General features: G+C 51.5%; 6 protein-coding genes across 6 annotated transcripts; 1 reads left to right on the top strand and 5 right to left on the bottom strand.

Moving 5' to 3' along the window:
- Positions 1 to 365: 365 nt before the first annotated feature.
- Positions 366 to 1,145, bottom strand: K489DRAFT_374956 (uncharacterized protein). The gene has a single exon (XM_033603574.1). The coding sequence runs from the start codon at positions 1,097 to 1,099 to the stop codon at positions 464 to 466; it is 636 nt and encodes a 211-aa protein (XP_033463910.1). The 5' UTR covers positions 1,100 to 1,145; the 3' UTR covers positions 366 to 463.
- Positions 1,146 to 2,793: 1,648 nt separating this feature from the next.
- Positions 2,794 to 3,615, bottom strand: K489DRAFT_329030 (uncharacterized protein; the record flags this gene model as incomplete). The annotated part of the gene is made up of 2 exons (XM_033602103.1): positions 2,794 to 3,174; positions 3,226 to 3,615. 2 exons carry the CDS (start codon positions 3,613 to 3,615, stop codon positions 2,923 to 2,925), a joined length of 642 nt encoding a protein of 213 aa, XP_033463909.1. The 3' UTR covers positions 2,794 to 2,922.
- A 364-nt stretch (positions 3,616 to 3,979) lies between these two features.
- Positions 3,980 to 4,878, bottom strand: K489DRAFT_374953 (uncharacterized protein). The gene is made up of 2 exons (XM_033603573.1): positions 4,297 to 4,878; positions 3,980 to 4,244 (listed from the first exon to the last, which is right to left on the bottom strand). Exons 1-2 carry the CDS (start codon positions 4,664 to 4,666, stop codon positions 4,090 to 4,092), a joined length of 525 nt encoding a protein of 174 aa, XP_033463908.1. The 5' UTR covers positions 4,667 to 4,878; the 3' UTR covers positions 3,980 to 4,089.
- A 786-nt stretch (positions 4,879 to 5,664) lies between these two features.
- On the bottom strand, positions 5,665 to 8,568 carry K489DRAFT_366099 (uncharacterized protein; the record flags this gene model as incomplete). Its single annotated transcript, XM_033602740.1, has 4 exons — positions 5,665 to 6,697; positions 6,937 to 7,085; positions 7,426 to 7,891; positions 8,417 to 8,568. The coding sequence occupies 4 exons, from the start codon at positions 8,566 to 8,568 to the stop codon at positions 5,665 to 5,667; spliced, it is 1,800 nt and encodes a 599-aa protein (XP_033463907.1).
- Positions 8,512 to 11,236, top strand: K489DRAFT_329025 (uncharacterized protein). Its single transcript, XM_033602102.1, has 3 exons — positions 8,512 to 9,289; positions 9,347 to 9,426; positions 9,480 to 11,236. Exons 1-3 carry the CDS (start codon positions 8,874 to 8,876, stop codon positions 11,132 to 11,134), a joined length of 2,151 nt encoding a protein of 716 aa, XP_033463906.1. The 5' UTR covers positions 8,512 to 8,873; the 3' UTR covers positions 11,135 to 11,236.
- A 282-nt stretch (positions 11,237 to 11,518) lies between these two features.
- Positions 11,519 to 12,237, bottom strand: K489DRAFT_374950 (uncharacterized protein). The gene has a single exon (XM_033603572.1). The coding sequence runs from the start codon at positions 12,195 to 12,197 to the stop codon at positions 11,823 to 11,825; it is 375 nt and encodes a 124-aa protein (XP_033463905.1). The 5' UTR covers positions 12,198 to 12,237; the 3' UTR covers positions 11,519 to 11,822.
- Between the last annotated feature and the right edge of the window lie 1,752 nt (positions 12,238 to 13,989).

The following is a 13,989-nucleotide window of genomic DNA, read 5'->3' as shown; positions in this document are numbered from 1 at the left end:
TGTCCCAGAGAAGGCGGGATTACCCGCAAGCCGGCGCAGGGGTCCACCATTGGTGGTTGTGCGAGCACCTTTGAGTCTGTCAGCAGAACTTTTGAGCTCGCCCTCTCTGCTTGTACGATTAGTACTATCATGATTAGTCTCACCATGAATCCAATGCTTCGTATTCGACGATTGGGACATTTGTGGACATCATGGAAGCAGACATCGATTGTGCCCGTGAAACTCGTGTACGGCATCACCCTCGCCAAGCGGGAAGACGGGCCAAAAGATGCCCACTGGGACTTCTCCGTCTGGACACCTGCCGGAGCGCCTTCGTAAACAACGAGGCCCAAGTCATTTTGCAATCGCAAGCCGTGAGAATACAAGCGAGATCTGACGATTGCTTCGAATTCAAGAATAATACACATTTGACCAGGACCTGGCCAACCTCAAAGATGTAACAAACAGAAAGGCGGAATGTGCTCTACGGATTGTCTTGCTCCTCGGTATAATCTTCTCCGCCCTGCAACCAGTCCTCGAAACCTCTTCCTCTTCTCATCGGTATCGTCTGTCCTTCCTTCGGCGGACGATATATGTTGGGAGTTTGTGCGACTGTACTGTACCCCTGGATCAATTTTCGCAGGTAGCATGACTGGGCTGCTGGTGCTAGATACCGATTCCGGAACGTCGCCACCGAGTTTTGCACGACATGCTCCGCTTCATCGGGATGCTCAAGATAGTATTGGACTTTGTCCTCGAGGTCACTGAAATCACGCCGCACCGCGACATAATTCTGGTTGGGTCCTTCTTTCTCCAGGAGGTGATAGAAATACGTCCGCCAGGTCAGATCGTGAATGACGGTGAGTGAATCGCAATTCAGCAGGAATTTCAATCGCCCGGAATAGCTTCCGCCTTCGGTATGTGCTGTCATGGCATACCGGCACATCTCATCCACAGTCATGTAGTTGTCTTTGGTACTCCAGTCCATGGCACTGACGTCAGCCCAGGACTTGCCCTTTGCTGCCTCGGTTAAACCGCCCCGGATGGCCTGGTTGTACCAGACTGTGCCACGCCATACAATTTGCGGGATCTTGCTGGTCCAATGCGAATCATGTGCCATGGCTCGTCGACGTGTCTGCTGGTAAGAGCCGATGTTGCCTGGGAAACTGAATCGTCAGTGTCGCGTCGCCGAAGCACCAACTTAAGTTGAAATGAAGAGACACGTACCTGCGCCAAAGAAGTCGAAATTCGGAATTAACCAGTGTCTGTCATGCGTAGGATCAGACATGTTCGAGGTCCATGTCCAAAGTGAGTGAGTGCCGTCGGGCGTCGGGTAATCGACTATGTCCTCCAAAACGATTGCAGCTTCGATGGTGGGCAGCTTTTCGCCGCCCGCTGTGGCACTCTTGACCGCCGAGTTGAGCAGGCTCAGCAGCGATATTCCACGCGCACGAAATGCTGGATTTCCGTGGGACATTCGAGACTCAACAACGCGAAGCTCGTTGTCGTGGATAAGGACTCGAAGAGCGCCGCCTTCACTTGGAAACTTGAGTTCACTGCGCCAGCTCACGTCAAGATCTCGGGCCGAAATCTGGTGACCTCGCGCTCGCCAGTACGCTGTCGCTCGATCGACTTCGAAGTAAAGCCTCGGGAATTCGTCGCTACACTGCCTCTCGGTCAGGCTATCCGCGATCTCGCCATGAAGATCGATCTTGATGCTTTGGCGTGACTGCCGAATCACTCGACCATGAGTCTGCTCAGATAAGGCTTGCGAATGGCTATGGTCGACTTTCAACAGTAGATGCGTAGACACAAATTGAATCACAATGATGGCAAAGGAGAGATAGCAGCATCGCTGCCAACTCCAAGTGTGCTTGCCCGTCATGTCAGCGGATAGAGTGCCGCGAAGGAAAACAAATCAGCTTGGTGTTCGCCGACCATTGGGAGTGCAATAATCATAATGAAATAGAAAGGATTGGCACGAGCAAAAGCAAGCACATCTCCGCATGAACGGAGTCTCGATGAGGGAATTGTCGCCTAACTTGGTCCACACCCAATGACGCCTCTAGGTCGCGGAGCCCAGTCGGAGGGAGGCGTGGTGGGAATGTGCCAGGGGAGAATTGCGCACGCCTTTCCAATGCGCCACATTGCAATCACGTTCTTGAAGCGAGGTGTGCAGCTGGGCTCATGCATGCGCAACGCGCCGTGACCCATGTATGCGAGAAACAAGCATACTAAGGTTAATGCGCGCCGGATAGCTCTGTTGTCGGCGATGACTTCGGCTTCGAGGTTTCGTATGTCCTGAACAGAGCCGGCTCAGGTTCTCAAGCGCCCACATGAATTAGTGATTGGACAGCCAAGTACCGGAAACGTCGAATCTACTAGATTTCATGCGCGGCGCGGTCAGATCTAATGCGGCACTGCGATGCAACTATTAATACGAGCACGCTGCGGACGGCGTTGCTGGAGCTTATCTTTTTATAGGGCTCAGTTCTCAGCCTCAAGCTTCAGCAATTCATAATACAGCGCTTAGTAGTCTGTATGTATGAAAATAGGATACATTATTGTGAAACACGTCGCTGTACTCAATCAAAAACACCCTTTACACCATAAGGATGAAGAGTGATGAATATCTTTTGTCTCATGGAATTCCCCTGTGTTGGAGTTCCCCGTCCGGCGGAGGTTAAGGCATGGCGTGATCTTTCAGTCTCTGATCTGGAAAAGCTTATCATGCGGAATCAGCCGCTGATCTGATGTGTGAAGAATTAGCCAATCATAGTAACACTAGCGCGGGATCCGCCCAATTCGGTCGCCCTTCAGACACGAGAGCCAAGAACATTCTGCATGAACTGTGTCTATGTGCATGAGATGTTGCCATTTATGAAGCCTTCCAACTCAAAGTCTGCACTCCATATCGCATTTGGATTCGGTGAGGACCCTGGATCAAATGTCCTTCCCCGCCTCGACGTGCTCCTCCATTGTGCGATGCAATGCTTGGAGCACCCCTGCCTCCTGGTTCCTCGCTTGAGCAGATCCTGGTGATCTCGCTTCTGTAGATTTGAAACCAAAGATACCATGAGTGGGCGGATCGCGATGGCTTTGGGCAATACCTGAGGCATCCTCGCAAATGAGGGATTGGGCGACGAGTCTCTTGATGTAATCGATTGTCCACTCTTGGCATCTCCTAGCAAGGATCTGTTCTAATTAGAACCCTGCATATCACGATTCTACAATAAGTGCACCTACTCCGTCGATTGGAACTCGGAGGTTCTGACCCCGTGGAGGCGGATTGACCAGAAGAGCTTCTCGCTCCAGTCTTGCTCGAGGAGTTCCCTCTCGGCAGAACGTTGAATTCGTTGGCTCAAAGATATTCGCCTCGTTGACATAGCTGAGGAACACTAATTCTTGGATGTCGTGCATCGTGACGCAGTCGTAGTTCCGCTTGAACTCGTGGGCATATCCACTCATCAAAGGTTCGCCACCTACGTGAATGACGCATCTATGGCAGGGCGCCGTCTTGAAGCTTGTCGCTAGATCATGTCGATCGCAAATAACGTTTGGGATGAATATGGCAAAATGTGCACGCTGGCTGGCAGTGGTGCGGCATTTGGCTAGGTAGACCGAGCGTTTAGCCATGACGACGAGACAAATGATGCCCCTCGATGCAGGGGGAAGACGCCTGTGAAGCTTTAGTTCATTATGACCAAAGTGAAATTCTTAAGGGTGCCTAGCATGATGCCAAGGCAGTCGGATAAGCACGTCAAATAAACATGTTGCCTTTCGCGCCGGTTGTTACCGAAATTTGGTCCCTGGCTATCTTCCTCACATTTTCCCTAAGTGCAATCAACTGACACTCCAGTTGGCAATGCCGAATTGATCGCTCGGGTTAGGTCATAGGTGAGGTAGGATTGCGATTGATACATGAAAATAGCTCAGGCGAAATCTAATTTGACCGGGCGGTTGAGCATTTTGACAGAGCAATGTTACGAGCGAAATTGGATCGTGTAAGACTGCTTCGAATTGATCTTTAGATCGAAACTAATGGCAAGATTCGGTAGCGAACCAGCACTTCTCATATATGTCAGATTGTTCTGCCGCCAGCGTAATTTGTCACAGCGACGGAAGGGGTGCTCGGTGGCTGGGGCATTCATTCTCCTCGACCGCTTGCTTGACCATCCAAGAGTCCAAATAAGCTCTCACTTCCACAATCTGACCGCCCTGATCGAAACGAATAACCCAAGCGTAGGTATTGTCGAACTTCAGTCCTGCGAGAATCATCAGGTATACCGCAATTCACCAGATCGCGTTCAAACATACCACTTTTGCATTCCGCAACAGCGATAAGTTCAACTACAGCCCACTCTTGGTCGCTACCACCAATGATATTTCTCACTTTGAGCTTCAGGCCTGGTGGTTTCATGATTTTGCCCAGACGTGAGAATGTGGCTTCTTGAAACTCCTTCAAGCTTCTGTAGCGACCTGCACAAGGATGTGTGCCCATGACGGTCCAGTCGACATCAGGCGACACTCTTTTGAAGGTCTCGGCCGAATTTCCGTCTTCCAAAGGTTTGAAAATCGAGAAAATCTCATCTCGAGAAGGATATTGAGTTGAAGTAGCCATTTGAGGTTGCGTATTGTTGATGGGTGGTTGATTGATTGGGGACGATGCCTTCTCCGAATGTTCCATACGATCTGTGAGCACCACCTATATACTGTGTGATAATGATACAACATGTCGCTGAAGGAAAACCTCATATCGATGCGCGGCGCCGAAGTCGGCTCCCAACATAAAGTTCACATCGAACAGAGACGCATGCGGCGGAGATGCAACGGGGCTCGGAGATGGAGTAAGCACATGGTAAGGCAGTTGGCATGATTGGCCGCGACAGACGATGGTCGTACAAAAGGGTCGGACATAAGCACGGTCTGATGATTGCGATCTCGCAACAACTTTTTGATCGTCAACACATTACGTCATCGCCGCAATTGCCGAGAGTGTACGTCTGCTCGAATCTGCGGAAGACCCTTGACACATGGCCATGCTGACTATATACATGTCTGTATGATGAACGCAGACGCATAAAAACGCGCTGAATGCGGTACAGGTATCACGAGAGAATTATGTTGGAGACTGTGACCTGCGGAGAAGTTTAGGGACATTTACACGCTACCAAGGTAGCTCTGGTGTAGGTGGCTGTCGAATTTGAGTACAACTAGCACGGCAGGCTACCTCCGATGAGGGTGAATTCCTGGACCCTTGCCATCGAGGTTCTGCTTTACAAACGCCGATTCGAACAAGCAGCCAACCCTGTACTTTATTGTTCTTTCCAATCGGTCGCCCCGGAAATGGTTGGAAATGTCTTCATGCACGGCAATGGAATGAAGCATAACGTTATTGTTTAGCCGTTGTACTAGAGCGGCAAAGACGAGGTCGGCGGAGACCATGGCTCCGGCGGGGAGGATTTATCTGTGGACCATGCGTCTCACGACAAGCGTCCCTCGGAGCTTGTCGCGAAAGGCTCGTCCTCGATGTTCGACGCGCTAGAGTCAAAATGTTTTGCACTGTCCATCGTGCGAGTGGTCATGGAGTGTCAGACTAGGGCAGCTTGCTGATAAAGTGACAATACCTCATTTATGGATCTATCTTTCGAAGAACAAGTTCAAACGCTGCTTCAAGACCCATCTTCACGCCATGGTTTTGTACGTAATTTCTGTCGTCTTCAACCCCTGTCCCCAGAACGAATACTGATCCCAAGGCTCACTGACAACCGGCTTCACGACATTCGCACCCCGGACATGCGCGAGCGTCGACGTGATCAATTCAGTCAAGTACGAACTACCCCGATGGAAGATAATTCGATGCGTCCAGTCGCGCTGCGTCGGCAGCACAATCGACGACTGTACCACGAGTCGCGGCGAGATCGTGCTATTCGACGTGCTGAGATCCAAGGTGACGGCGTACACTGCGTCCAGGCAGTCAGGACATGTGATTGAAGAACCAAAAAGCCACAGGCGGGTAGGGTCCGTGGCGTCGAAGGCGAGGTGGATCAGCGGGGCATGGGCGCCGACTTTGCTGGTGAGACTGAGCCAGCTGATGGAGGCATCGGCGTTGATGCGACCAAAAGTTACCGTACCACCCGTGGAGTTGCCTAGAAGAACTACCCAGGCATTTCCGTCAGGCCCTGCAATCAACCCGACGGGAATTGTGCCCTTGGCCGCAGGCACCGCAATCTCCTCGCCTGCGCTCCCGTCGTTCTTGTATCTCCAGATTTTGCTGCTGAGATCGAGGCCCGAGTATACATCCCCGCTGGTTGGGTGTACATCAACAACAATCGGTCGGCCGCTGACGGCCCAGACTTGGTGATTCGATGGATTTGAGCGACTCACGCGCACGACGTGCGAGCTATCTTTGCAAGCGGCCCAGACGTCGTCGCCGTGAACGAGGACGCCGTGAAGTCCGAAGGCCGGTGAGAGGATCGGAATGGTCTGCAAGATTTTTGGCTTGACGTTGATGTCGTCGCCGTTGGGGTCGATTTGGAGGAGGAAGTTCTCAAACTGCGCGGTCGCCCAGACAATAGGGGAGCCGCTGGCGTTGTTTGTCGCCGAGCTGGAGGTTTGAAGAGTCAGGCCGTGCAGGCCGGAGTCGACACCTGTCAGGGCCCAGGAGCGCACGGCGATGGGCTCGCCATGGGAGTTGAGAGCGACCTTGAGAAGGGCGCTGTTTGTTTGTCAATCTGTCACGTCGAAACTTCTCGGAATTGACTATCTGTAGGCGACGAGTTCAGCACGGTCGCGGAAGGGCTATCATGGAGGATAATGGTGATGGCCAATGCCCTCAGCTCTGAAGACACTTCGCTTGGGCTTTATTTAACAACTGATTCGCGGGAAAACCGATTCGGTCCAGTTTATCAAACCTCAGGTATCTTTCAAGAAAAATCCAAACAGCAGTACGGTTACAGGTAGAGCTGATATTGCAGTAAGAAGTGCTGGGGTAAAACAACGATAATAATACCTAGGGAACCTTGGAAGTAGAGCACCTGCAGCTTCGATTCTTCAAAAGGTTTCCTCCCCGCTGGAATCAATGCCCTAAAACCTTTCCGCAGTACCTGCACGTGACATGATACAGTAAATGGCACGTGTTTCCGCCCTCATCGCGGGATCTCTAGTCACTAGAAAAAGATGCTCATGTGGGTTGGAGCCTCCAAGCACTATGAGATTCTCCACCACCACTCTCTACAATCGCCACGATCCCCATATCATCCAAAGAATCACTGCAGCCACCGATACGATCACCGCGAAAGCCCTGTGATCTCCGAGCCTCACAATGCCGCATTTCACGATCGTATGTGGCTTCGATGCCGACATTTCCGACACTCTGACCATGAGGGTTGAGAAAGTCCTTGACCACGCAAAGCGCTATCACAAACCATCGCTCTTCGAACTCACCCGACTAGCCCGTTGATCAGTTCCTATGAAGTAGAAGATGAGTACGCTCGTATGGCCGTTCTTGGATATGGAGAATGGCACTTTCAAGGCCGGTGGTTTAACGATGAAGATGTTCTGCTTCGTCACGGCGGGTTCGGTGACCTTTGCGACCGTCTCTGATGCGCGTATGACAACGATCCAACATATAGGCATGCACGTGACATCACTTTGTAGTGTCGAGTCGACATCATCGACACCATAAAAGTCTTTGGTGGACACTTCAGCAAAGATTTTCTGTGCGCAAGCGTCGAGCTGTGCACGTACGTGGCCCTCTTCTGCTTTGACGAGTTCATCTGGAATACAAATGACGCGATTATTGTCAAGGTGAAAAGCTCCCTGTGACCTGCTCACCTCCATTTGCCTCGTTACGGCTTCCATTATATCGATCGAGTAGGTGGACAGTTGCGCAACGTCCGTTATGTAAACCCTGGGTGATGGTGATAAATAAAGCCGTCGCGGTGGAATTGCTCTTGCGGAATCCTTTGCCCACTTCTCAGCTGCAGTAAAGCCCTGGGGCCTTGGTCAATCATGCACGGTGAGGCGCTCATCGTCGATCGATAATGGCTCCACAGGTCGCAGAGGCATGGTTTGGGTGTTGTTTGACCGTGCTGTGGAATGTCGCTGAAGGTTACCATCCTGCTTCGCAGGTCTATGCCTCCTCTGCGTGTTCTCTGCCGGTCAGGAGATCTTTTCTCTGGCTGACCACGTTATCTTGGCATTAGGGTATCGCAAGGTCTAATTGCAAGCTCTCAAAAGGTTTCTTGGTAGGCGTAGCGTGGCATGTCATCGCCGGCTGAGCTAGGGATTTTAATGTGTTAAATAAGCGAATTGGTCCCCTCCAGGCCGCAGGCTCCCTCTCACCGCACGTGGAATCCGGGAACCGAGTCGCCGCGTTGGCGTTCCATTAATGGGGGAAAACTCGACTGCATCTCCCTCGTGGCAGTGCACGCACCTCACGCCAAGCGACCAACCTAAACCAACAGTCCAGCCTTTCGGTAACTTCTCTTCGCGCGCGCGGGTCTCGTCAATCTCGCCAATGACCTCAACAAGACGACTTCTCCTTGGACGAACACAGCTGGAGCCGCATAGCACCATTCTGGTCATGGCTTGAATTGATTACTTGAAGTCATCTCCTGACCACACGCTAAAATTTCAACGATAAGCGACCGCGAGATTTGCCAAGCAACCAATAGTTCAGTGGCATGGACCCATTTCGCTGCCATTATGACCACAGAAGAAGATACACGGCATCAGGATGCTGGCCAGATACATATACCACGCCGCTGGCCTACTTAATCGGATCATGACATTCGTGCTATCACTATCTATACATTGGTCTCGAACACATTTCGGAAAACATTGCACAGTGGCCTCAATCCAAAAGGCAGTGATCAGGCTTCAGCTTCAGCATGCGTTCCGCATTTCTTGCATCGGCCATCATCGGTCTGGTCGCGGCCCTTCCGTCACCTCAAGACATTGATTTCGATCTAGCATATGCCTTGCCGAATCCTACCTACACGGAAGCCGTAGGAGTTACGGCCCAGACGGTCGCATACAATCCGAGCACGGTATATGCGGCAGCTGCAGCACAAGTTACTCAAAGCGTCACCGAATCCGCTGCTGCTGTCGCTGCCACGGATGTTACTCCTGTTGAGAAACGAGCAGCTGCTTGTGCTTTACAACCTGTAGGTTATGGTCCAGTGCCGAGCCCGGATACTGTGTCCGCATTCCTTGCCTTGCCAGCATTCTCCGAAGCTGCCGTTGCGGCTTCTGTTCCAGGCGGATATGTCCAGCAATTTTCTAATCTTCAAGCTTCCAACAACGCGTGAGTGGAACCGACTTTGCTACGTGTGTGGCCGGGTAGTACTGATTAGCATCACAGGTACGGATACCTTGGTTACACTACCCTGAAATCATATGACGTGAACCTTTGCGCGGCCAAGTGTAACGCCATCAATGGATGTAAGTTATCCTCACAGTCTCGTCTCGGAAGCTTTTTCTAATATATCATCCAGGTATCTCGATAAACATTCTTTACGAACGCGCGCCATCCCTTGAGCCCGGTTCAGGCGACTCGGGCTGTGCTAATCCAGCGAGCACGACCCTGATCAAGTGTGTCTTCTGGGGAGGGCCGGTTTCAACCGGAAATGCTGTAAATCGTGGGCAATGGCGCAACAAGTTCCAGGTCGTCATCGCCGGCTCGAATGGCTACACCAATGCTTCGGTCGCCTCAGTACCTGGCTACAGCCCAGCAACACCTCTTGGCAACGCTGCCATCAATGCTCCATACGACAAGTTCGGCTACAGCTCTTACCTAGGCGTGGCCATGTTCGTTGGTTCATTTGACGCTGCACTATGCGCCAAAGCCTGCTCAGAGAAGAGTGCTTATGCTATCGCTCATCCACCCACGGACGGCACCCCGGTTCAGACTTGCCAATTTTTTAACACCTACATCTTGTACATTAACACTACAAGCAACGTCCAAGGCCAATACTGTGCTATGTATGCACAGTCCTGGGGCTCACAATACGCCACCAATGTTGGACAATACCGCGGCAATGACCACTTCAAGATTCAATACAGCTTCTCGTATAGCAACAGCACCAACCCTGGTACGCCGAACCCTCTAGCTGCCGTCTATCAAGCTCGTAACGACATTCAGTGGCCTAGCAACTCGGCTCAACCTTACTGTTCGTCCATTCTCGGCTATACTACTCCCGTGGTCACCACCACTATTGTTGCCACCTCAACTCCTCTCACCACGACCACGACCACGGCGATTCAGACCGACCTGACCACCACCACCGTTATCAAGCCTACAACAACGACTGTTACGTCAACCAGAGTCACCGCTGCCAAGCGTGACATTGGTGCGATGCCGACTGAATGGACGACCATTGGCGGCGTCCGAGCCAAGGTCCTACCGACCGTTTTAGGACCGTCTACTACTGAGGCGGTCAAGAGACGTGACATTGCGCTTCCACAAGTCTTGAGCAAGTATCCCGCAAGTATCATCAGCTCGGCCTGTGTTTTAGCCGCCACCCCTGTGACCGTCACCAGCACAGCTACTAGCCTCGTCACCTCGACTGTAGCTACGGTCTACTCCACTGAGATTCAGTACACCACGACAACCACCACCGCCAGTGTTACGACGGAGCCAATCGTCATAGAAACCGCTATCGCGACCTGTACAGCATCTAGCTACAGATTCAAAATGGTTGGCGGCCACCACGATGGCGAATATGTCTTGGGAAGCGAGCCTTACGGGTATAACGAATATGACTACGGGTACTTATTTTCCAGCACTTCGCAAGAGGCTGCCCCGATCTACAGTCTTCGTGCCGATTGCCGTGTCTTCAGTCTTTCTCGGCCGTATGGCTGGACTGTATACAATGGTGCCTGGTTGAGTAACATTCTTACTATGACCGACTCCGTTGCCGACTACTATAGATGGAACTTCCTCCGCTGCTCAATCGACACCAGCACGACAGTCGCACCGGGAGCGGTAGGCATCCTGTCGTGTAGACAGAGCGATGGAAACCCATCCAGCTTTGTGACTTGTGCAAGCGCGGGCTACAGTGTATACGCGTCGGCGGACCTCTCACCTTTGGATTACTATCAATATGGCTGCTTGGAGGTAAAACTGGCTGCTATCCCGGCCAACGCGTGAGCATGGTTCGGTCACACAATTATTGCTGGTACATGCCAAGGTGGAAGTGCGGGAATTATCTGCGATGGAATTCTAGGTCGCGAAATGAAAATCTTCCTCTCGTTGTTTGTCTCTGCTGTGGTTAGCTGGTATCAAGCTGTTCGCAATCATCAGCAGCAGTCTATGTATAGTCCTCGCTTGCTGGAGGCTTGACATCGCTTGGTGATGAGCACATAATTGTCAGAAGCAATTATGTATAGCTATCACCGACGGGATTGCCTCTTTAGAGGTTTGCTTGTGAACGATGTGAAGAGCAGCAACGTGATGTTGGAGGTCGTGGTAGTACGAGGACAGGAAGATAGGAATGTACTTCAATCCTTGGAAAAGCTTCGAAACGCAGTACTGCGCTCCATTGCGAATCAAGACAAGAATATGACTTCAATGTTTGTGTGCTAGCAGAAGATTTGAAGTCCCCTCGAAGACGGTGGGCACGGTCTTTCAGCGGTCGTAAAAGCATGCTTTGCATTTCCCACCAGTTCTCTGCGTATCGACTAGGGACCGGCCTTTCCCTGCAAGGGACAAATTTATCCATGAGAGCATCGTACCTAAGCTTGATCTCCGGAGAAATCTTCGCGCTATAGAAAGGGTGCCAAAGAGGCGGAACGTGAGATTTCCATGCATGCCCAGGCGTCCACGAATTTGCCGCACATCACGACGCAGCACCCTTCATGTCCCGTGGAGCGTCTGTCTGATGGCCTGAACGCCTTCCTGTGTTATCATGCTGCGATCCTCGAATTCTCGTATATGTGAGAAAAGCCCAAGTCGCATATCCGCCGAGGACCATGTTGTAGAGCAAGGTGGAGCTCGTGAAGAACACGTCAATCATGATTTCAAGAGACGGTTCTTTGTTGTATGAAATTACTGCCTGAACCCAGTCCGTCAATTGAGGCTTGCCAACCATTGATATGACCACGAGGATTATGAGCATCCATTTAAATTGGCGTGAGATTCTTGGAGGTGACGTTGGCCGTTGATCATGAGAATTCGCTGCCGGAGCATCCGTGGTGGGCAGGTTGGAATTCATGATACCAAATTCCCAAAGTGACGGTGAGGTTGAGTGAACGAAATGGTCAACGAATCGCAAAGATGGAAGGTTTCCATTTTCGCAGCGACTAGGAATAGCAACAAACAACCACTAAAAGGTGCTAAACAGAGGGGCCGGGCGAAGATCGCGACCATGTCCGGCAATCACATCCGAGAATCAATGCACTGTACTCCAGTGCCCTCATTATTCATCGAACGCCGATTGTCTTGACGATGTCTGATGCCGTTCGTGGACAGGCCATCAAGTTGCACGGCCGCGCGCGAGCTGATCGCAGTCATCGATAGACAGCCGTCAACGGGCAGCACGCGGTAGCTTTGCCTCGCTTGATGGGGAGGAATATTGTTGTACAGTGTACAGCATAAATGACACGTGTGTAAATGTGTCGCATCGATTCCACGGTGTCTACACAACATCAGTGCCGAGAGACACACACTTCGACACAACGAAGTTTATCACACCGTCACTTCATCACATACTTCGCTTGCATTGTCGTAGGGACGTCACCTTTTTCCCTTGAACGATATACTAAACATTGCGGGACGGGATTCCTACATTCTGTTACGTCCCATTCTCACACGTACTTTACTAGCTTTTTATGCTCCCTTCCTCTCTCGCTCTAAAGTCTCCATCGGCGCGTGGGGTCAGACCATGGACGTCGCCAACCAGAGGAGCTGGAGTCAGAAGGCAAGCGAGTGAGCGTTTGGAAACGAGCCAGGGCTCTGTGGTCGGTACTCAACCATGAACGAATCGTGCATCTCGGCCGATGGACATTTCTCCACTAATTATTAATGCGTACTGGGCTTCCGAAAGAGCGAACATGGCCACGGTGCTGTTTCCTATCAGGGAGTCCATTAATGCTGTCTTCGCAGTCCAGACTCGTAACGATTTCCGAAAATGGATTGTGGTGGTTAAGCAGGAAAATGCACCATCTCCGATGCTTCCAATTTGGGTCTGTTTTTCGGGCACGCAGCCAATCAGCGTTCGGAGAGATTTACTCGAAGACACAATATCGCTCATGCAAAGACAAAACGATATAATCAAGTGGGCAGCCGCGAGGTTTGTGGAGCGTTGGTGGTTTAGTGGTAAAATCCATCGTTGCCATGGTCAATAGACGTGAACACTCGATGGGCCCCGGGTTAGTGCATCCGCGATGCCAGAACGAGAGACCTCGACTTCTGACATTATTCTAATCTAGGTTCGATTCCCGGCCGACGCAGATTATTTTTGGAAGTCGCGGCCCCGTGTTCGAGCGAAGTCGCTCGGCACTACGAGCTTCCGGCCCAAACATAAATTATGCACATTTCCCTCTTTTTGGTAATAGGCGCCCGACTCTATTTGGGATCCGGGAAGCACGAATGAGTCACGCTGCTTATGAGTCACAACGCCGCCTTTTCGCGAGTTCATATCCAGGATGCTGAGCGTGCACACGCAATCAGCCGCATCCTCGAAAGCACTCACTGCACTGTATCGACCAATCGGACAAGAGTTAGTAGCGCCGCACGGGCAACACACGGAAGGGCTGCCTGCAGACAGAGGTGAAATTGTATTGAAAGATCCCTCCCTATCCTCTATGTAGAAAGAATCCACGTACAGAAAGAAGAAGGGGAGAAGTGAATGCCTCAGGCATCACACCGGATCACGTCACCCAACGCGGCAGGTGACATAAGCACAGGCTCGTAACGCGGGCCACGTGAGCGCGGAACACACGGGGGCGCGGAACACGCTTTTTCAATGCGCTGCATTCAACAATTAATATCTTAATGAACAATGA

This window comes from Dissoconium aciculare (assembly GCF_010015565.1).
Source record: "Dissoconium aciculare CBS 342.82 unplaced genomic scaffold K489scaffold_1, whole genome shotgun sequence".
NCBI classification, from domain to species: Eukaryota; Fungi; Ascomycota; class Dothideomycetes; order Mycosphaerellales; family Dissoconiaceae; genus Dissoconium; species Dissoconium aciculare.
Note: the sequence above shows the minus strand (reverse complement) of the source record. Positions and strands in the feature narration are given on the sequence as shown.